A 21,909-nucleotide genomic window follows, 5' to 3' on the forward strand; every position below is an offset into this window, starting at 1 on the left:
CAACTCACTAAGTACCAACCACAACCCGTGGTTCATTTCATGGCTTGAATCTACCAGCCCCTTCCACATCAGCTTGTTCAAATAAGATGTAGCGAAAATGATTCAAGGAATCTTTTATGCTAGGTTCTTTCCCAAGGAGGGTATGTATTCTTCTTTTTCGGCTCTATGCGCAATGCGACTCATTCCGAATGGCTGGTATTCCGACTGACCACCACTTTCAGGACCCCATATCGTGGCCCAGTCGCCGCCGGGCTGCATCACCACTTCATCCCCCGGGACCACGACGACCGCGATGAAGCCGCCGCTCATCGACTGGGAGGTGATGCAGGAGTACATTATCCCGCGCAAGGCCTTTTTCAACCGGTACATGACGGTGCAGGACCCGGAGGGCAAGTACGCGGTGCTGGGGTTCCCCGTGCTGATCCCGCACCAAAAGTACCAGCGCAACGAGTTCATTTTCAACTTTGGGCTGGTGCTCGATGCCGACGCGGATTTAGCGCAGTATGAGCCCGTTGTGAGGCGGTTGGCGGTCACGTTTAAGGAGATGGAGAAGCAGAATGAGTATTTGAGCCAGGAGGGCGGTGGTGCAGGAGCAGAAGCAGGAGGGGGAGGAGCGGCTGGTATGATGAGTGAGAGGAGGCCGATTGAGAGTTTGTTGGAGATTGTCAAGGAGGATTTGAATAACTATGGCGAGTGCATGATTCCCGTTGGTAAGTCACGTTCTCTCTCTGCTTTTGTCTACTGTTTTGGGCATCGCGATTCTCCTGGACAAAGACACGGCTGACCACGGAGCCCAGACGACGCAAACACAATCAACATGAAGCTCTTCCCGCATCACGCCAGCCCGCCCCAGGTCCGCGGCTGGCACGTCCCCGTCGCAAAGATGAAGTTTGCCGAAATCGTCGACCAGACCTGGGACCTGACGATGCAGAAAGTCGTCGCGCACATTGACGGCGTGAACGACGTCCGCCGCATCGCCTGGCTCGCCGACGTGTCGCTCGACCTCGCCACGCTGGCGCTGCGTCATTTGTTATATTACGACACCGTCCTACTGCTCGACATGTTCTTCTTTGGGAGCTGCTACGCGCCGCGCCCCGGGATCCACGACTTTGTCGCGGACAGGGACGGGATCGTGGACGAGTGCGCTGCGTACGTGTGTATCCACGCCCGGCAGCGCGTGAGCAACTTTATGCTGATTAAGCTCATGACGAGCTTTGTCGTGGGGAAGAGTGTGATGGAGTGGTTGCGCGCGCACCAGGAGGCTGGGTTTGATGTGTTGAGGTATGTGGATGTTAGGCGGCTGGTGCAGTTTGGTGTTATCAAGGGGTGCTTGTACCGCGTGCACAAGTATGTCGTGTCTAAGCAATATCTTGCGGCACTGGCGACTGGCCAGGCAAGGCCGAAGGCTGGTGGAGGGGGGGATGGACTGCAGGTGTATACGGATGGGTGTCACTCGTTTGATCAGATTATTACGGAGAAGAATCTGACGGACGGGGAGATTATGGAGAAGCTCAAGGCTTTGCCGGTGCCGAGCGGGGATTTGACTGTGTTTTATCGTTGAGGATGTCTCTTTGGGAAGCCATAAGGGGGGGGGGAGGGACATGTTGTCATGAGCATGGTGGTTTTACATTGTTCTAGTTTTTGGTAGTGTACAGGTCATTGTACAGATATTTGCACATGGTATCGGTGTGATACATCAAACTTGTAAAAGACGAGGACTATGGTAGCCTGTCCCTTTACTCCCGCGTCTTGCCCTCCTCAAACGCCTGCTGTCGCTCGCTCTTCTTGGGGAACTTGATATCCGGGTTATTCGCGACGGAGACCTCCTCCTCCTCGGCAGCCAGCTTCTCCTTGACCATCTGCTCCAGCTCGCGGCGCGACATCTTGCGGCCCTCAGCCGCAGCCAGCTCCTTGAGCTGCTGCATCAGCACGCGCGTCTTGCCCTTGAAGGGCTCGCCCGGGTACGCCTTGCCGCTGTCCTGCCACTCCTTGTCGCTGACGACCTCGATAATGCGGACGTTGTGCTTGCCCTTGCGGATGATGAGCACGCGTCCGTCAATGAGGAACTTGGGCACGTCCTGCGGGTACCAGAGCTTGACGGGCGTCCAGTCGAGGTTACCGGGTACGAGGCCGCGCATGTCCTTGCCGGGCGCGGCGGCGACGTAGGCGCCCTGCGCGCGGGCGATGCGGTGGCCCTCGCTGATGGAGGGGGCGAGACCCGCGGCGAAGAGGATGCGGGCGATGCCTTGGTTGTAGATGAGGTTTTCGGGGAGCTGCATGTCCATCTTGGGCGCGTTGTTGAGGGTCGTCGGGTGGCCTTCCACGGCCTTGTAGGGGGCGACGGTGCCTTGTTGTCCCGCCGCTGCTGCCTCGGGCGAGGCGCCGGCGAATTGGGTACCGGATCCCTTGCTGTACATGAACTGGTGCTGCTGCTGCTCTCTGATGGCGACGTCGGCGCCGTGGACGAGGGAGAGGACCTCGAAGGCGAGGGTGTGCTGCGCGACACGCGCAGGCGGGTTCTTTGCGTGATCATTCATGAGCTTCTCGATGCTGGTGGTGGGCAAAAAGGTGAAGAGCTTGAGTAGCTTCTCGACCTCGGCGTCGGAGCGCCTGGTGAAGTAGCCGTAGAGGTCAAAGGCGCTCGTCATAAAGGGGTCGAGCCAGACGGCGTTGCCCGCGCTCTTTCCGAACTTGGTGCCCGCGCTGTCCGTCAGGAGGGGCACAGTGAAGCCGATGGGGTCATCTCGCCAGCCCTCGGGCATGCGCATGTTGGGGTTCTCCTCGGACGCGCGGATCGTCTTGACTGCCTCGATGCCCGTCACGATGTTTCCGAATTGGTCGGAGCCTCCGATTTGCATCTGGACGCCGAGCTTGGAGTACAGGTGCCAAAAGTCCCATCCTTGCATTAGGGGGTACGTAAATTCTGCGAGGGACATGCCGTCGCCCTTTTCCATCTTGTTCTTGACTCTAGACAGGGGGTTAGCAACTAAAACTCGGCGTTCTTCTGTGAGAACTCACGTATCGCGGCCGAGCATGGGCCCTATCCGCATGAATCGGCCCAGTCTCTTCATGACATCGTACAACGGCAAACTCTGCCACCACATGTTGTTGTTCACGAGATGTCTCTTGGCGGCCCAGTCCGCCTCGTGGCCGTACTTGCGCCCCAGAGCTTCCACGTTTGCCCAAATCTTCTTCAGCTGGTAGTGGATCTTTGTGATGTTCATCGAGACCTCGCTGTTCGCCATGACCTCGCGGGTCTTCAACCGGTCCGTCGGGTCGCCTATTCTGCCCGTCGCGCCTCCGACCAGTGACACGGCCGTGTACCCGTTGAGGTACATCCAGAAAAGGGGCATAAAGGGGAGCAGGTGGCCGACGTGAAGGGATGCCGCTGTGGGATCGACGCCGACGTATGCGCCTATTCGTTTGGTCCGCAAGAGTTCTTTAACCTGTGGTGTGCGCCTTTCGGTTCGGTCCGATCAGCATCATTGTCGTAAGCAGCGACAGCCGTCTCAACTCACCCTGCGACGTCCTTGACGTAACCTCGCTCCTCAAACACATCCCAGATATTTTGGATTTCTCCCTGCTCAATTGCCGTGGCACGTCTTGCCCACTCCTCCTCTCCTGTCTTGCGCTTCTCCACGACCTTTTGCGCTACCCATCTCACTTGGTTTTGTCTGAAATGGGCTACTGGAAGCGCGGCGCATCGAACGCAGATGTTCCGCCGTAATTCGGGGAGGCGGGCCACCAATGTTGACGACATGCTGGAGTATGTGTGATGATGATTACAATTTCTATACTTTAATATGCATTTGGAAAGGAGCGGCAAAGAAAAGCTCAACACTGGACGGGAGTTTGAGGATGTTGAGAATCAACCCTGCCAGCAACCACAATGACTGACACAGACTCGTCACTCAGAGCTGTCGCGCAACTGATCCCACTCCGACGGGAGCTCCAAAAATTTCCCTTATCGTGATGCCGATAAGACTCGTCTCGCATGTACGTTCGCCCGATGGCCGGCCCCTGCCGACTTTCTTCGTCGACCAAAATCACGTGGGGCCATCGGAGCACTCTCAGCCAATCACAAACCTTCCAATGTCAGACGCCCGTCTTCGCGATCCGGGTCCTTGTGCCTACCCTCGGCTAAGTGGACATCATCGATTCCGGTACTTTGAACCTAGCACTCCTTCTCAACCTCCAAGCCTCCAAACAACGACATTCCGCCTCCCTCCCACCAGCGAATACCAATTGAACCGCCCGTGAACTACCAGCGATCACCATGGCTTCGATTGTGCGCCCTGCTCTTCTCCGGCAAACCGCTACGGCGGCCCGCATGGCCCAGGCCACCCCGATCCGTTCCGCCTTCGTCAAGAACTCGTCAAGAGTCGCCGCCTTCCACACAACCGCCAAGAGGGATCTGTTGCCCGTCGGGCCTCGTATGTCGCAATTCCCTCGGCCGCTATAAAGATACAATTGAACTATTGCTAACTTACTATTGCAGAGGTCATCCAGGGTGGAGGTACGGAAACCCATGTGAAAGTAAAAACTTTGAAAAAAAGCAAGACATCCTAACCCGTGATAACCTCTAGTGAACGACCCTGCCCCCGTCCCTCCCCCGAGTCCCGCCCACGGCTCCTACCACTGGAGCTTCGACCGCCTCCTCGCCGCCGGCCTCGTCCCCATCACCATCGCACCCTTCGCCGCTGGCTCCCTGAACCCGACGACCGACGCCGTCCTCTGCGCCATGATCCTCATCCACTCGCACACCGGCTTCCAGAACATCATCATCGACTACGTCCCTACCAAGCACTACCCCAAGTCGCGCAAGGCGACCATGTGGGGACTCAACGTCGTCACCGCACTGGTCGGCCTCGGCCTGTATGAGTTCGAGACTAGCGACGTTGGTGTCACCGAGGCTGTCGCGCGTCTGTGGAAGGCTTAGTTTGGGAGAGATGAGGTTGAGGTGTCGTTTGTCCTGTTAGCGGCGTGCAGCAGGGCTGACTGGGGAATAATGTCTGAGGGTGCGTATCGCTAAACGCGGATGAGCCTCAAGGATGCGACAAGGGGGGTTGAAGATGTTATGCTAGAATACCAGTGTCAGAGTTATGGCGCTGAAGTCGGCTTACTGTATGTGTGATTCAGGGGGCGCCAGGGTTTAGAATTGGGACGGCCAGTGTATAATCACCAGTCTAGGCAAAATTGGATTCTTTGTCAATGAACCCGGCAGGTCTTCAAGTGACATTGCATGTGAATCGGGCTCTAGGACGACAGGGCTTCACATATATCGCTCTGAGACGGATGAAGCGTACGATGTTCGCCAGATCACACTACTGCTATGTGGTGGGTAGTATCGGGTTCTCGGCTTGGAAGCGTTCGACGGAGAAGATATTTTGAACAAGTAACCGCGATGACGATTTGCTCGAGATTCAGGCAGGTCTCTTGGCGTGCATCAGTGAAACCTCTAGAAGTCTGGGCCTCGTAACGAGGTGCGACTTGTCGTAGAGATTTACGTCTCTTTACGAAAAGTCACTGAGAAGTAGGTTCTCCTAACGTTGAAACCATCAACTTCAGACCAGAAGCTCGTTTACTCCGTGAAGGTCGATGAGTATCAATTTAGAGAGCTTTATCTTACGCTAGATCATTTTCGGGTCAAATATCTCGAACAAGTCCTTCCCAACCAGCAGCTGCATAATACACGGCCGCACTTACACCACCCAGCATACTCGTCAATCATCACTCTCATCACTCTCATTACGATCCCAGTACTTTCCCGAGGGACAGTTTTCCTACAATTAGAGGGAGAAACTGGTGATGTCAGAACCTCCTATGTGATCCATCTCAGGGGTCGGCGGCGGAAGGTTCTCAACCTTGGTGTTGATCCAGCACGACGCATACATGTTGACACGATCGATGCAGGCTCCGTCCGTACGAGCTCCAACCCTCTTGGGCGAGAAGCCGTGGGCCTCAAAGACCTTGACGTACCAAGGGCTCAGAGCCGACGAGCGAAGCAGCACCCGCCCGCCCATCTTGAGAGCGCGGTTGAGCTTCGTGATCTGCGCCGCCGCGGCCGGGGCGCCGGGGTCGAACCAGTCCATGCTGTCCATGATGACGGCGACGGTCAGCGTGCCGGGCGTGATGCGGTTAATGACCTCGTCAATCTCGTCCGTGTGGATGCGCAGGCCGTCAAAGGCGTTTGCGCGCGAGAGCTTGGCGTGGGCCTTTTCCGAGAGGTAGTCTGGGTGGCACCGCCTCGTGAAGTCGCCCGTCATGCAGACGTGGTAGTACGGGTTGTTGGCGGCGATGTGCGTCTGCTCGGCCACGGGGTCCAGGGTGTCAACCATGTAGCGCCAGATGGCGTGGGAGCGGACCTTGCGGGCGGTCGGGGAGGGTCCCTTCACGGCCTCGCTCTCGGCGTGGTCGTTCTCGATCATAGCCAGCTGGTTCTTGGGCACGCCGAGGGCAGCCCAGAGGAAGCTCTCCTGGCTGACAACGAGCTTGCAGACGAGCTTGGACAGCAGGGCGGGGCGGATCTTTGTGCGCCAGACCTCGCGCTGCTCGTTGAGGGTCTTTGTGGAGAGGAGTTCCTTGACGGCGGCGCGGCAGCCAAAAACACGCGATATCCAGCGGAAGACACGGATAGCGTGGCGGGAGCCGCCGGTGTCGTAGAGACCGTAGCCCTTCGTGTTGGTGAAGACGTGGACGTTGTTAAGCCAGTACTGGAATGCGCGGCTGGAGAGGTGGGGGGAGAGCTTGTTCAGGAGAAGCGAGCGGAAGTCTGGGTGCTTTCCCTCTCCGAACAGCTTCCAAAAGTCCCCGTAGGGGAGGGCAGTGTAAGACGCAACCTTGAGCTCGAGGAGGTGGTTCTGAGTAGGGTTCAAGTCTACGGCGTGAATTCTGGCAGGGCTCTGCATTGCATAGGAGAGGATGTTGTCGCCGGCGCTGGTGATTGCCAGGACCACGTCGTCAGAGCCGAGCTTCAGAAGGTGCTCGTCCACTCTCGAATCTTCCCATGTAAACGCGTAGATGTATTCATCGTTGAACTGGGTGTGTTTCTGGAGTTGATCGTCGTAGTAGATGCGCCAGTGGTGGTTCTGGTAGAAGAAAGAAGGCAGTGGTAGGCTTGCGGACAAGTTCTGAATGGCTGCCATGAAAGCTTTGGAACGGATCTCAGGGGCTGATCGATCAATGGCGCGAGTAAGAGCATCGCCCGCATTCGCAGGCATCAGGTAGGGTGACTCCGTGGCAAGGGCATCGATCTTCTCAATGATCTCATGCGGCAGACTGGTGGAAGAAAAGGGCTTCTTTTGGCATCCAACCCAGATGTAGTAAGGAATATGACCGAGACTGTAGTTGCGGGTGTTGATGTTCAGGACACTGCCAAACTTGTACTCGAGATAGTCACGGCGGCTAGCCTCGAGGCCAACGCGATCCAGATCAAACCAAGCGCGCCAAAAGGTCCTCAAGAACCAGTTAACGTGACGCCCAACAAGCCCAGCGGTGAAGTTGCGGAAGGAGAAGTCGGTCTTGGACTGGACGTAGAAGTCAACGACTCCCATGACACCATCTGGAGACAGAAGCGATGTGAGTGACTCGATAACGGAGTAGTAGTCGGGCTTTTGGACAGACAGTCAGTCATAGCCAGTATAAAGAGTGCTTCTTTGAATAACTCACGATCATGGACAAGCTGTAAGACATGGTGATGAGATCCGCGCCGCCATGTTCGGCACGCTTCTGAGAGAAGTAGCTCAGGACAGGCGAGCGAGGAGGGACGCGATTACTTGGGAGATCATTTTCATAATCTTCCAGTCGGAACTTCCTCGCGTCCTCACAAACAACCTTGACATTGTTCCAGCCAAGGCGTTCGAAGCGCTGTCGGGCGACCTCGCATAGTGAAGGGGAGAAGTCCACGAGGTAGACGCTTGTGAAGAACTCAGGGACATTGACAAAACTAGACATGGCCTCAATGTTCCAGCCTGTTCCTCCACCAACCTATTATTCATTGTCAGTCGAGAGTCGAAAGAAATAGTATGTCTGCTAGGTCGACTTACATCAACCCAGACTCTCTTAGCCTTGTTGCCCTTCTTGGGACCTTTGGCCTTCAGCTGTGCGGCAACCAGCGAAAGCATATCCTCTCTGCCTTGCAGAAGGACCTTCCTAGTAGCATCATATGCACCGGCTTGCTTCTTGTAGAAGCTCTCCAGGGCATCCTGCTGGTTGCCCTTCTTGTCGCCATTGTGTGGCTTGATGAAGCAGGAGTAGAAGAAGAGCAGGAAAGACCTGAAAAGTCCGGGTGCCTCTAGGCTTTCCGCATCATTCTTGGAAAGAAGCTTGGAAAAGAGCAGGCCGCTGAGGGCTACTGCACTTAGTCCAGCAAATGTAGTCTTAAGATCAAGGTCGAGGGGCAAAATATTACCACCAAGAGAAGCCATGGTATTCTCTCATTGCTCTGGGCGAAGAGAAGGGTGTGTTGAAGCGGTTTCGGGGCTTTTGGCAAGTTGAATTGTTGAAGAAAGCGTTTACTTTGAGGGAGCAGGGAAGGAAAACAGCAGACAGCATTTGCGCATCACAAGAGGACAGCAGCGCTATATAGACTTCTATACAGAATGACTGCGTTATATTCCGATGATCGCTCGACCGGAGGAGACCTTGTATGGCGTACATTGAACAGCGTTCGACAATATGGTAAATTTCCAGGTAGCATCTACATGAGTTGCTCTCAAAGCGAGTAACGAATCGCTGAGACCATGACTGCAGTGTCCAGGAGGAGATCGCGGTTGAGACGTCAGACCCTGGGTGACCTAGGACCCTGAAGTAGAGAACCCCACCAAGAGCTTCTCAATTGAGCCAACCCCGCCAGGTCGTTGTCGAGCTCCTAGCGCGGCCGTGTGGGTGAGTTCAACACAGGTTGCCCATGCCAGCGCCTGCGGGCCAAGTCGTGTCGACCAATGGCCAGAGCACATGGTCATACCATCTGGACATCAGCCTCTTGTGCTCGTGGAATGGGAATCGCCAGAGCCAACACGCCTGGACCAATCCTCTGTTAGTTCAATAGCACGAGAGGCTGCGAGACACACCAGTCTTTTTGCTTCCGTACCCATGAGGTCTTTGGCTTGTACGTGGGGACAATGACATCGCCTCTGCTTTGGTTTCCGTGCTGTCGCCATCGACGAAGCTACGGTGTTCCTATCAAAGATAATGGCTTTTGTATACCAAGTGCGTAGAAATCCTTTTGACTCTGTCAGAAACTAGAGGCAGTCAATTTCTATGACAGTTTCCCAAAGTCAAGCCAGACGAGTTGAGGAGGCAGCCACGTGAGTTTCGCAGTGTGTATGATTCAAGTCAAGATGTCAATATGGCTCGTTCGTGTGAGTGGCCGCCAGCTTTCCGAGTTGGATTCGAAGCTACCCAATTGATGGGCGACAGATCGTCCGTTTGAGTTAGACTAGGACATTGCTTGTTGCCATGCACAACCGTAACGTAGTGCATCGATATGCGCAGACCACAGATTGGCCGGGGTTGGGTGAGAAGGACACGATGCCAATGAGAGAAGCGCCCTAGAGCACATGGCTCCATTGACGGCTCCTCATGAGCTCACTGACAAGAAGGAGAGTTTCCCATCCCGCGAGAATCCCTAATCTCTTGTGGAGCTTAATGCTACGAAGATTATCATCCGAAGGGTATGGAAAGGGGGATTTCGAGTACCTCTACCAGATGGCATAATCGATTTGCGGAAGCATTCGGCGAATGGAAGCCTACGCCAGCCGTCGTTGGCTTGTTTCTAGACTCGCGAGAAGCGCTTGATGTTCCTCAAATTGAGGAAGAAACCCAATTCCGTGGCCTTGAATCCTATCAACCCAATCGTGTCCTCTTCCCCTTATGTCGTTCTCGGGCCACGGACAGGCGTTTTCGTCTGGTTCCATCGACAAGTTATATCGCTGCCCCATGGCGGTATCTCTGATGCTGCTATTAGTGATCGAATTATTCGAAGTGTAATGATGAATTCGGGTTACTTTTTTTGACTAATTAATAGAATGAGCAGCACCAATTGTCAATGTCTAATTTTGTCCGTAAAGGTGAGTGCGAGCTGTGAAATCAATATTGCTCTCTTGGATTTTGATAGAGGCTAGCAAAGCACATACTGTATAAATCGTCAGTCAAGTCTGTGCATCGCACAGTACACCTATCGACACTATGGCTTCGTGGTTACTGCTTCATTCCTGGGTCAAATGCGGTCTTTGTCAACAGATTTGAATTTGCTTTTCAGACGCTCACTGGCGCATCCTCTCTAGTCCCCAAAACCTTTGGTTGTACACCTATGCAGTGGCTTTTGTGAAGTATATGTATCTAAATTTACACACCGAAATACGGTGAACGAGTTTCATCACACTTGAAAATGGTCCTTCATGGGGCAGTTTGGACGCAAAGCCATGTGCTGGCTGCACGAAAGTACAACAATTATGGCCCGGAACATTCAGCTGTTACTATAGTGAATTTAGACCTAGTTTAAATATGATTGAAAGACACTTTGAGGACGAATGAATGTGGTCTTCTTGGCAAAAGTGACCTCATTCACTAGGTTCGTCCACGAGATACATTGTGGGAAAGAGTCAGATCTGGGAGACGCCCTCGACATGAAAAGAGCACCTTCATTAAGAACTTGCCTTTGACTAGGTAATTCGCTTTTCTTGATACAACATATCCAAGTAAGTAATGCAAGCATAACTTTCGAGGTCTGTTGATTTCCTTCCCATCGAAATGACCAACCTCTTTGAAGAAAGGGAAGTTAGGGAACCATTTCCGCGCAGGTGTATTCTTTCCTATAAACCTTACCGCACATAATCCTCATTTACACGTTTTCAAGTTTGTGTGATGTCCCTTGATAAACACACCATCACAGTTAATTCTTGTACTGTTGCTGTTCTAAATGGCATAACGCGGCATTAGCATCGTTGAATATCTGTGGCCGTTTAGTCATGTTTTCCAATGTCGTAATAGAGTATTGCACATCTCCAGCAGCAAGGGTGATCAAGACGATGTCGTTGTGAGAGTGTCAAACAACGATAGCCAAGGTAGCTTACCTAGATGGCAAGGTGAGGAAACACGTCATGGCCAGAAATCAACATCATATTAACCCAAAGAAGGGGGGTACTCCAGATCCTAGGCCTTTTGGTATGCAAGATGCCGGTTTCGTGAGATGGGAGCTGAGGAAGTGAGAGTCACCAAAGCTTACCTGGTCCCTGTGCTTTCCTTAGGTAAGGTACCCGATTCACAGAGGCGCTTCCTATTCTGGCGCTGACGGAGCACTTTCCACAAGTACCTACCTTCCCCCAGACTTCCCGCGGGTACCTTAACCCCAGGGTGCGTGCAACAGGCGAGCTCGGGCGATTCGACCCATACTTCCGCGACCGGTGACCAATCCAGTAAGCAGGTTGGGCGTACCTTACCGATACAGGGCGGCGCGATCTCGAGTGCCATTCAGTTGACGCTTGACATCAAAGGCCCAACCTTCACTTCGACATATCAGATCCATCTCAAACCTCGACAAGGCCGACGCGCAAGCTTCAACCTCATCAAAAGCCAGACCGCACCTGAGAGCGCCCATCACAGGCTGCCCGCGATGCCGCCTGCTGCGAGCCAAAAGGGCACCGGCAAGAAAGCCGGGCCCGGTGCTATGCGACAGCGCAGCCGCAACACGACCCCGAGCTCCGTCGTGCCCTCCGCCAACTTGCCCCCTATCGAAGCTGTCGACACCGAGTATCTCGAGCTACGCGTCGAGCAGTTCCGTAACCTCAACTACGATGATCTCGTAGACCAAGGCGCCTCCAATGCCGTTATGCCTGACTCCAAGAGCCTCGATGGCATGATTGCCCGCCTACAGCGCCTGCAAGAAACCATCGACAGACGAAGCAACTTCTGCGATAGGGGTATGCGCATATTAGCCAGCACGCGCAAGCAATACGTTGACGTCGACGAGCCTGCTGAACCCGCCGCGAAGGCCGAGGGCGACGGCAAGAAGACGGGCAAGACCAACAAGAAGAAGAGAAAGGCGGCCGATACCCTGGCACCACCCCAGGAAGGGGGAGTCGGTAGGTCACTACCCTTCTTTGGCCCTGTGCGGTCTAGTGCTCTTTGACGCTTTTTCTTGGTTTGTTCGTGGGGCATGGGATGCTCACCGAAAGCTCACCTCGTCACCGCACGACTAACCTGGGTTCCTCGTATTTAAATTCGAGTACTGACCTCGCCTGCTACCACAGAGCGATCATCCCCGCTTAGGGAATCCACTAAACCACGAAAGCTTTCGCGCGACTCGGCCAGTTCTTCCCTGTCACCCGTCGCGCCTGCAACACCATCAGCAATGGAAGTCGACGAGAAGAAAAAGAAAAAAGAAGAGGCCGAAGAGGAGGAGGAGGAGGAAGAGGAGGAGAGTTCGGAAGACGAGGGCGCGCCGCCTAAAAAAGCCCAACCCGCTGCGCACACCTTCGGCGACGATCCCTCCACGTTCCCCGATCCGACCGTCTACGAAATTCGCCCGACACACCCAGGCATGCCAGAGGACGAGATGAAGGAAATCTTCTCCGTCGCCGTCTTCCCAAAGACTGATCTGGCGGATCTCATCGCTGGCGATCCTCCCGACAAGGATTTCAGTAGTGCCAAGCCCACGAACCAAATCAGCTTTTCCACCTTCTCGACCTACATGGAACCCTACTTCCGGCCTTTTGCTGAGGAAGACCTCGGCTTTCTTCGAGAGCGCGGTGATCGCGTCACACCTTTCCACATGCCCAAGAGAGGCAAGAAGCACTACACTGAGATCTGGCATGAGGAGGATGGCGCCATGGCACTCGACAAACCTCAGGGTGCGCGCGAACAGTTGGCGCCCAACCAGGCCCGTGGTGCGATTGACAACATGGACGACGAGGTTGCCGAGACGGATAAACTCTCAGTCGGCCCTTTGTTGTCGCGGCTGATGCAGGCGATGCGACCCGAGAACCGACCCCAGGCGGATGAAGAGAAACCACCCAACGGTGTCACCAACGGAGACACTGTCATGAATGGCGGCAGCGTCAATGGAGAAAATGGAGATACACAGCAGAGCTTCGTCGACGATAAGGGTCCACCGACTGTGCCGCCTGCATCTTTCATGCCCGAGTCGAATGCCGAGGCATGGAAGAAAGCTTCGCATCCCAAGTTGGAGTACACCCAAGTCGATGAACGAATCAAGCAGGAACTGAAGCACATCGGCTTCCTTCCCCAGGAAGGCAACTTCGAGACAGAGTACGACGGCGCATTTGACGATGAAGTGGCAGCACGACTGCGCTTGCTGCAAGGTCGTCTGCGGGAGCAAATGCTTATCAACGGTGCTCGCAAGTCTCGACTCACGGAACTCGTCAAGGAGCGCATGGCGCACCAAGAATACCAGACAATTCTGGAGGATCTCGACACACAAGTGCAGGCTGCCTATCTCAAGCGAACCCGCACAATGGGCAAGAGCAAGAAGAACAAGAGACCCGGCGGTGCTGGAGGAGGCAGCCACGCGGTTGGCGGTGCGGCTGGTATGGCGAGACCAGGCATCGGCGACATGACCAAGACCTTGATGGAGCGCCGGAAGCGCTGGATCGATACTATAGGATCTGTATTCGACGACGAAAGCCTGGGCAAGGTGCCGCGTGGCTTGGATCCCGAATCCTCCATCTTCAAGGCTCCTGTCATGGCTGATCTGATGAAGAAAGAGAAGTCGCAGTGGGACGAGGAAGTCGAGGAGGAGTAAGGTGTTCAGCTCACCCGGCTGAGGAAAAACGGATGAATGTCAATATGTTATGACTGGCACTGGTACATGTTTTGGTATGGTTCTGGGTTCCCGGTTTTGGGAGGGAAAACTTTGGAGTGGCAGTCGATGTTTTGGACTGAACTCGGTGGACGGCGTTAGGAACAGCATAGAGGACTGGATGTGATGAGGCCTTGTCCTTGAGTTGATGAGGCTAGCCTGTAGCCAGATCAATACTTGGTTGTGTTAATGAAGAAACTGAGATACCAATATTTCCCTTCGTAATATGAGTCGTCATTCGTTGGTTCACAGCAACTAGGTTTCGCCCGATACCTGGATGCTTTTCTTCAAGTCTAAGTGGGCAGACAACTTTACTCTAGGGCCAGCCATGTTGAGCTGTGTCAGGCAGACTAATTAGACATGATTCTCATGAAGCGTGATGTAGTTCCTCTGTGTATTCGGATACAATCATCCGCTTGTAAAGGCGCGTGACCCTCCTCACAACTAGACCAACACTGCTCAAAATCACACGATGAAAACACTTGCAAGGTCTCTCGACGTAGACTACCTGACCTACGGTGCTCTCCACCGGTCTCGATAGCACCTCTGTTCACGCTGCCGTGGCAGAGCGAGGCTACGATTTGCAAACCAGTGTCCTCCGCATCTCGGCCCACCTCGGTTTATTCTCATAAAGAACTCCTCTTTATCAGAACAACGTCGAAGGCTTCATGTTTGTGAGATGGGCGCAGTTCGTTGTGTAGGTTGTGTCCTGGGCGATGGTCTGCAGGATGCTCGGGAGTAGGAACGAGCTTGCTGAGGCGGCGGCTGGGGGCGAGTTTCTCTTCACTTGAGGCTGTTTGGATCACGATCCGCATGGTATGGCTGGCCGTCATGGGAGTATACGAAGATTTGAGAAGTTACTGACTTGGTATGAGTGGTGATGTATGTCCGGGTACTAAGTTTTGGCATAAAGTTTTGGTTCGTCTTCATATGAAGAGCCTCAAAATTGGGAGGTCACTTTGGGATTATGACGGTAGTCGTAGGCTCGAGATCAACATGTCCCGGTGAGACATCTAGACATCCCCGCGATGTTGAGCAACGGCACTTGAAGCGGCTCGGTGGAACGGCATGAGAGTTTACGGATACAGCGTTGGGGTTCATAAAGTAGGTCTTCTTTGGTTAGCTTATCGCCTAAAATTGGACGTAATGCCTATTAGACAAACGAGAGTCTTGTATTGGTCCGCGGGCGGTTTGGGAGTCACTTTCTCAGGGACCTTCCTTGTGCGGGGTAGTGGAGGGCCAATCAAGCTTCCATTTGGAAGGGGACGTATCCCAAGCAGCCGGGCCTTATCATCATCCCACCTTTTTCGCAGGTGGCCGCCGGTCCAGGCCCGTGGGCGGCGCAAACGGCCGCTTTCTCACTATCGAAGACGGCCACCTACCTGTAATGTCTGAACTACCCTTTTGGCGCCAGCGAGTCTTCTAAACCCATAATCTGTGATTTTTCTCTCACCAACACCTACAACAGCTTATGAAGACGAGTTTATCTGGCCGAAAATCACCAACAGTCTGCCAGGATGCATCTCGTCCCCAAGGAGGTTTGTACTCTTGTCCATTTTGCCCAAACTTTCCCTCTTACACATCCCTGTCGCCTTGGCAGGATTTGGTAGAGACAGCAGTGTTAACGCGGGACGTCGTGATTGTAGCTCGATAAGCTCGTCATCTCTCAATTAGGCTCCCTGGCGCAGCGGCGGCTTGCCCGGGGCGTCAAATTGAACCACTCTGAAGCAACGGTATGAATACCTCTTCTTGCGGTGCTATCACCGCACTCAAAGTTCGTATGCACTAACAAGACTCAACCACAGGCACTCATCGCCAGCAACCTGCAAGAGCTCATCCGCGATGGTAATCACACCGTGGCCGACCTCATGAGCTTGGGTGCTACCATGCTAGGGAGGAGACATGTGCTCCCCTCCGTCTGCAGTACCCTTCATGAGATCCAGGTCGAGGGCACCTTTCCCTCAGGGACCTACCTCGTGACTGTCCACAACCCCATCGCGACGGACGATGGAGACCTAGCACGCGCCTTATACGGCAGCTTTCTCCCTGTACCCAGTAATGACCTCTTCTCGATGCCCGAAGTCGCGGCATACGAGCCAAAGAAGGCACCCGGCGCCGTCGTCACCGCCGTGCGCAAGGTTGCGCTTAATGAGAAGCGCAACCGCATCAGGCTCAGGGTAAAGAGCAAGGGTGATCGCCCCATCCAGGTCGGCTCACACTATCACTTCATCGAGACGAACCCGCAGCTCGAGTTTGACCGCGAGAAGTCCTACGGCTACCGGCTGGATATCCCCGCCGGAACTTCGGTACGTTTCGAGCCTGGTGATGTGAAGACGGTGACACTCGTCGAGATTGGAGGCCACAAGGTTATCCGCGGCGGCAACAAGCTCGCCTCGGGCGGCGTCGAGCTCTGGCGCGCAAAGGAGATTGTGGAGAAGCTTCAGCTGGCCGGTTTCGCCCACGCACCGGAGCCCGAGGCCGTCATGAACTTTGCCGAGGTCTACCAGATGGAGAGGGCGGCGTATGCGACAATGTTCGGTCCCACCGTGGATGACCTGGTCCGGCTCGGTACCACCGACCTCTGGATCAAGGTGGAGAAGGACTTCACCGTATACGGCGACGAGTGTAAGTTTGGCGGCGGCAAGACGTTGAGAGAAGGTATGGGTCAGGCATCGGGCCGTCCGGACTCGGAGTCTCTGGATATGGTCGTCATCAACGCCCTCATTGTTGACTGGACGGGCATCTACAAGGCCGACATTGGTGTAAAGGACGGTATGATTGTGGGTATTGGAAAGGCGGGTAACCCAGACGTCATGGACGGCGTGACACCGAACATGGTTGTCGGCAGCTGTACGGATGTCGTCGCTGGCGAGGGCAAGATTATCACTGCCGGCGGCATCGATAGTCATATCCACTTCATCTGTCCACAACAGGCAAACGAGGCCGTCGCGTCAGGTATCACCACCATGCTTGGAGGTGGCACGGGACCAAGGTAAGAGAGGATTTCACTGGATAGCAGATCAGCTTGTTCTGTCGACTGACCAAAAGTAAATAGTGCCGGCACGAGCGCCACAACTTGCACGCCCGGCAAGAACTACATGCGTGAGATGCTCCAGGCCTGCGACACTTTGCCCCTGAATATTGGCATCACGGCTAAGGGCAACGACTCGGCGCCCGAGGCCCTGCGCGACCAGGTTCTCGCCGGCGCCTGCGGCCTCAAGCTCCACGAGGATTGGGGCACCACGCCCGCGGCCATCGACACGTGCCTCAGCGTCTGCGACGAGCTCGATGTGCAGTGCCTCATCCACACCGACACGCTCAACGAGTCCGGGTTCGTCGAGTCCACCATCAATGCCTTTGCCGGGCGCACCATTCACACCTACCACACGGAGGGCGCCGGCGGCGGCCACGCGCCCGACATCATCTCCGTCGTCGAGCACCCCAACGTCCTGCCATCGTCAACGAACCCGACCCGGCCATACACACGGAACACCCTGGACGAGCACCTCGACATGCTCATGGTCTGCCACCACCTCTCCAAGAACATCCCCGAGGACGTCGCTTTCGCCGAGTCGCGCATCCGCGCCGAGACCATTGCCGCCGAGGACGTCCTCCATGACCTGGGCGCCATCAGCATGATGTCATCCGACTCGCAGGCCATGGGCCGCTGCGGCGAGGTCGTCCTCCGCACCTGGAACACGGCGCACAAGAACAAGGTCCAGCGCGGGTTCCTGCCCGAGGACGAAGGGACGGGCGCCGACAACTTCCGCGTCAAGCGCTATGTGAGCAAGTACACCATCAACCCGGCCGTTGCGCAGGGTTTCGGCCATCTGGTGGGCAGCATCGAGGTTGGGAAGCTCGCGGACCTGGTGGTCTGGGACCCAGCGTGGTTCGGCACAAAGCCGAACCTGGTCATCAAGAGCGGTCTTATTGCATCAGCGCAAATGGTAAGTCTCTCTTCCTCTCGCTCTTTTGATCTCATGAATCTCATCAAGACAAAACAAATGCACCAACTAACCAATCCTCTCAGGGCGACCCGAACGCCTCCATCCCGACAGTCCAACCTATCATCGCGCGCCCCATGTTCGCGCCCCTCGTGCCGGCCTCGTCGGTTCTCTTCGTCTCGGCCGCTTCCATCGCCTCGGGCGCCATCGCGTCATACGGCCTCCGGAAGCGCGTCGAGGCCGTCAAAGGGTGCCGCACGGTCGGCAAGAAGGACATGCGGTTCAACGACAGCATGCCGCGGATGAGGGTCGACCCAGAGAGCTACACCGTCGAGGCGGATGGAGAAGTGTGCACCGCCGAGCCGTCTGATACCCTTCCCTTGACGCAGGCGTTTTACGTCTATTGAAGATGATGAGGACGACGGCGGGTTTCCTGGTGCTGAAAGATCGTTTCGACGGATATCCGAAATGGGAGTTTGAGTAGTTTGGTGTTGTCAAAAAGATGAAGGTTTGATGAGAGGTAGCATTGGGTTGAGTCGTTGTGAGGGGAAAGGAGAAACATTTCAAAGCATAGCGGCATACTGGCGGGAGCTGGGACGGGATATTGGGGGTTTTATTATTAATGACACATGAGAGAAGCTACCTTATGACAGGTTTCAAAAACAAGAAAGCAATGCGGAGTACGCATTTATCTATTTCATGACTAAATCGGAACACCTGAACTCGAGACGTAGGGTCAAAAAAAAGTCTTGGCTGTCGTTCTGATAGAGTAATGCCAACACCTCTTTCCCCCAAATAATCGACGGACAGATGCAGCCCATGCGTTGTAAAGCAACGATTTACATATATAGATAAATACATATATCTTGTACTTCATCAGTTGTTTTTAAGGTAACGGAGGCAAGTAAGTACCTAATAAATTACTAAACTTTAGACTTCACGATGAGTAGAGACAAGGTTTGATCCAGTATATCAGCTGGACAGTTGGTGACTGAGCGATCATCTGTCTACGGTGTGCCATAGTCGGATGGTGATGGATTAATTCATTTCTTCCATCTACAACATGCCTGAGTGAACAATCTCTCCATCGGCCTCCTTCCGCACACCTCCATATATAAAGTCAATACAGATATCTTCTCAAGGCAAGATCCGGTCTAGTTCCACCTCACAATTCACTTCATATTCACCAGAGGCAGACAGCGTCAATGTTAAAAAATCAAGATTGCTGATTTCTCATGCCCATCATTATACATACAGGACTAACTGAAAACAAGCAGAGCCAGCCCAAACCGAGAAGCCCATTGGATCCATAAACCGCCCACCTCAAGTTCAGGCGGTTTGTATCCTCTCACACACATCCGTTGGAAAACCATCCTAATACCGCACGCCTTGTGAATTCATACACACCGCGTGCGCAGCGCAGTACACGCAACGACCGAGGACCAAAGTAGATGTGGTCCTTCCCTTTTTTCCTCCAGTCCAGAATCCCTAACCCCCCCAGTATATCTGCGCCAGCATATGGACAGCGAAAAAAAGGGGGAGGATCGACGACAAGCTGCCGCGCAACGAGGTATCATCTTTGCAAAAACCCAGAAACCTAGAAACAAGAAAAGAAAAGGCTAGAAGAAGGGTGGGGTTGAAAGAAGCAAAACGCTTAGTTCTTGCCCTTCTTCGCTCTGCCCTTCTTGGCAGGCTCCGCGGACTCTGTGGCGTCAGCGGCCTTGGTAGATGTGCGGCGGCGCTTCTTGTCAGGGCTTGCGGGAGTGGCAGCGGCCTTGGCCTCGGGCTCGGCAGCGGGAGTGGCAGTCTTGCGCTTGCGGGTAGAGGCGGGCTTCTTGGGGGTCTTGACGGGGGCAGGGACTTCCTCCTCCTCTTCCTCTTCACCGGGAGCATCGACGGTGTTGGCCTGGTTAAGCTGTTCGGCGATGGCATCCTCGACATCAGGAACAACATCAACAGAGTTGACCTGGATGTTGTGCTCATCGGCGTAGCGGAGTGCGACATCGTCGTCCATGTTTCTGGCATCAAGGTTACCACCCTGCTTGTAGGCGTGGACGCGAGCCTGGTAGAGGCGGAGGTTGTACTGGTAGGCGCTGTTCCAGCCAGCCTTCTCCTGAGCGTTCATGGCCTTCCAGCGACGCTGACCCTCTTCCTGAACAGCACCCTTGGGGGCGGCATCACCGAGATCGTTGGCAATTATGGGACGAGCGGTCTGCATGTAGAGGAAGTAGGGGGTCAGGGGGCGCTTGGGAGCATTGGGGTCGTGGGTGCGCTTCTTGCGCTCCTTCTTCTCCTCAACAGGGGCAGGGTGGTAAGCAACGCCGGGCTGGAGACCAAGGGCCAGGGGAGCAATGTTCTGGGCGGCATGCTCCAAGGTGGCCATAGGGTGGTCAATGCCCGGGATGCCCTCATGGGCAGGGTCGCCGAGAAGCAGGCTGGTCTGACGGTAGTAGTCCTCGGAGAAGTTCTTGATCAACTCCAAGATTGTGATGAGGCGCTGGTGAACCTGGAAAAGGGTGTTAGCATATTGTCTGATCAGGTATGTCTGAGTGACGGGCAGTAAGATGTGTGAAGTGTGTAGCAGGGAGCGTATAGTGGGAAGAGCGCAAATGTAAGCTGAGGTGAGCTCGAAGAGCTTCTGTGGGTCACAGCTCCCGCGACAGATGCGGGGTCACATTGGGCCATGTAAACAAAACGAGCACTCTGACGCAGCGTGTTTTTCCCAGTGTCATCTTCTCGAGGCACATTTGGCTGATCAAATATGCCCCCGGCTTGTCTTTCACAGTTCCCAGCTGCATGTCTGAACAGCCAGCGCATGAGCACGTGACTGGCAGTTCATGCCTAGAAACGCGTCGGAAAAAAAATGACAAGGCAATTAGATGCTCGAAGTCTGATGGTAGTGGGAGCCAGTGATGACGATGGCGCGTAATCGAGCCCATGCCACTAGGCCCGTGGTGGTGAACCGGGGAGCAAAGTAGGAAAAACAAAGCGGCGCGAGAGTTGAGGTTGTGAGGGAATGGTGAAAATGGTGCCTCTTACCGAGTCGCGGACGCGAATGAAACCTTCGACGTCAATGTGTCTCTGGGGGATTTGGAGGGGCTGCACGGGCTGAGCAGGCGCGACGGCAACGGCAGCGACGGGAGCGCTGGGGGTGGCGGCGAGGGCCTTCTTTGAGGGGCGAGGCATTGTGATGGTTGTATTGTTGGTGGTTGTGGTGAGGGTGACAAGATTTAGGGCCGATGGGCGCTGTAGTCAAGTGCTGCTTTGACGCGACGATGGGGAATTGTCTCTTCGCTGGCGAGAGGCCAAAAGGTGCTGGTGTTTGGTGGAGTTTTTTTTTTTCTCTCACACTCGAAGTGGCGCAAAGTTGAAGGGAAAGGGCGGTTGAGATTGGGGGGGTTTGGTGCCTGGGAAAGTGAAGAAATGGGGGAAAAGAGGGAAGGTGACGGGAGGTTGGGGGGAGGGCCTGAGCCGAATATGTAGTGCAGACGGGGTGGGAGGGGTTTGGGAGTGATTTGGCACCTTTCCGGGGGGGCCAAGTGGAAAAGGGAAGAGGGGAATAAAAAAAATTCAGGCACTTCACTCTTGCCCGCCCCAAAAAAAAAGTGAACTGGGCGAGTTTTGGGGGGCCTGCTCTGTCCCCCCCCCTCTTCTTTCTACCTGTTCCATTCTCTTGCCCTGTCCTTTTTCTCGCCCAAGGCTCCAGCGGCAGCAGGCAATACAGCCCGGGCAGCTTGCACGTTTATCCCCCTCTTTCCCGGTCTTCTTGCTGTTCCTGAATCCCCGGTGTTGTTGCTCCAGGTGTCGCCCGCGCCGCCAGACGGTTTAAACGGTTTACCTCAACGGACGGGAGGCAATACCTTATTAGGTACCTTGCCTTAGGTATTGGATCTTACAAAGTCTCCACGCCTCGTCGTCTCTTGTCTACACTGGTGCCACCTATGGTAATAATGTAAACCTTCGTTCCCATTTTCCCACACACACACTCTCTCTCTCTGCGCCAATATTGCCCTCTAAGGTGCCCGAATCCATCACCTGCGGCCTGCCTTAGCAGCTCAGGTACCTCTGGCACCTTCCCTCAATCACATCATGCGACGCGCGAAAGAAAAAAAAGTGCCCGGTACCCCTGCAACTCCCAAGGGGATG

General features: G+C 54.7%; 7 protein-coding genes across 7 annotated transcripts; 4 read left to right on the forward strand and 3 right to left on the reverse strand.

Moving 5' to 3' along the window:
- Positions 1-97: 97 nt before the first annotated feature.
- On the forward strand, positions 98-1,561 carry BDP55DRAFT_544135 (nitrogen permease regulator 2; the record flags this gene model as incomplete). The annotated part of the gene is made up of 3 exons (XM_060568460.1): positions 98-140; positions 222-710; positions 798-1,561. 3 exons carry the CDS (start codon positions 98-100, stop codon positions 1,559-1,561), a joined length of 1,296 nt encoding a protein of 431 aa, XP_060434004.1.
- A 175-nt stretch (positions 1,562-1,736) lies between these two features.
- BDP55DRAFT_627996 (tRNA synthetase class I) lies at positions 1,737-3,760 on the reverse strand (the record flags this gene model as incomplete). Its single annotated transcript, XM_060571833.1, has 3 exons — positions 1,737-2,967; positions 3,019-3,459; positions 3,519-3,760. The coding sequence occupies 3 exons, from the start codon at positions 3,758-3,760 to the stop codon at positions 1,737-1,739; spliced, it is 1,914 nt and encodes a 637-aa protein (XP_060434005.1).
- A 516-nt stretch (positions 3,761-4,276) lies between these two features.
- On the forward strand, positions 4,277-4,939 carry BDP55DRAFT_627997 (CybS protein; the record flags this gene model as incomplete). The annotated part of the gene is made up of 3 exons (XM_060571834.1): positions 4,277-4,433; positions 4,499-4,516; positions 4,587-4,939. 3 exons carry the CDS (start codon positions 4,277-4,279, stop codon positions 4,937-4,939), a joined length of 528 nt encoding a protein of 175 aa, XP_060434006.1.
- An 850-nt stretch (positions 4,940-5,789) lies between these two features.
- BDP55DRAFT_627998 (uncharacterized protein) lies at positions 5,790-8,426 on the reverse strand (the record flags this gene model as incomplete). The annotated part of the gene is made up of 3 exons (XM_060571835.1): positions 5,790-7,610; positions 7,669-7,986; positions 8,046-8,426. 3 exons carry the CDS (start codon positions 8,424-8,426, stop codon positions 5,790-5,792), a joined length of 2,520 nt encoding a protein of 839 aa, XP_060434007.1.
- A 2,942-nt stretch (positions 8,427-11,368) lies between these two features.
- Positions 11,369-14,057, forward strand: BDP55DRAFT_650228 (histone acetyltransferase subunit 3). Its single transcript, XM_060573970.1, has 2 exons — positions 11,369-12,083; positions 12,252-14,057. Exons 1-2 carry the CDS (start codon positions 11,615-11,617, stop codon positions 13,760-13,762), a joined length of 1,980 nt encoding a protein of 659 aa, XP_060434008.1. The 5' UTR covers positions 11,369-11,614; the 3' UTR covers positions 13,763-14,057.
- A 1,136-nt stretch (positions 14,058-15,193) lies between these two features.
- BDP55DRAFT_650233 (urease) lies at positions 15,194-18,596 on the forward strand. The gene is made up of 5 exons (XM_060573971.1): positions 15,194-15,357; positions 15,466-15,552; positions 15,625-16,811; positions 16,875-17,766; positions 17,850-18,596. The coding sequence occupies exons 1-5, from the start codon at positions 15,337-15,339 to the stop codon at positions 18,168-18,170; spliced, it is 2,508 nt and encodes an 835-aa protein (XP_060434009.1). The 5' UTR covers positions 15,194-15,336; the 3' UTR covers positions 18,171-18,596.
- Positions 18,597-19,417: 821 nt separating this feature from the next.
- BDP55DRAFT_628001 (HMG box protein) lies at positions 19,418-20,949 on the reverse strand (the record flags this gene model as incomplete). Its single annotated transcript, XM_060571837.1, has 2 exons — positions 19,418-20,269; positions 20,803-20,949. The coding sequence occupies 2 exons, from the start codon at positions 20,947-20,949 to the stop codon at positions 19,418-19,420; spliced, it is 999 nt and encodes a 332-aa protein (XP_060434010.1).
- Positions 20,950-21,909: the final 960 nt, after the last annotated feature.

Source organism: Colletotrichum godetiae (genome assembly GCF_030913485.1).
Source record: "Colletotrichum godetiae strain CBS 193.32 chromosome Unknown BDP55scaffold_6, whole genome shotgun sequence".
Lineage (NCBI taxonomy): Eukaryota > Fungi > Ascomycota > Sordariomycetes > Glomerellales > Glomerellaceae > Colletotrichum > Colletotrichum godetiae.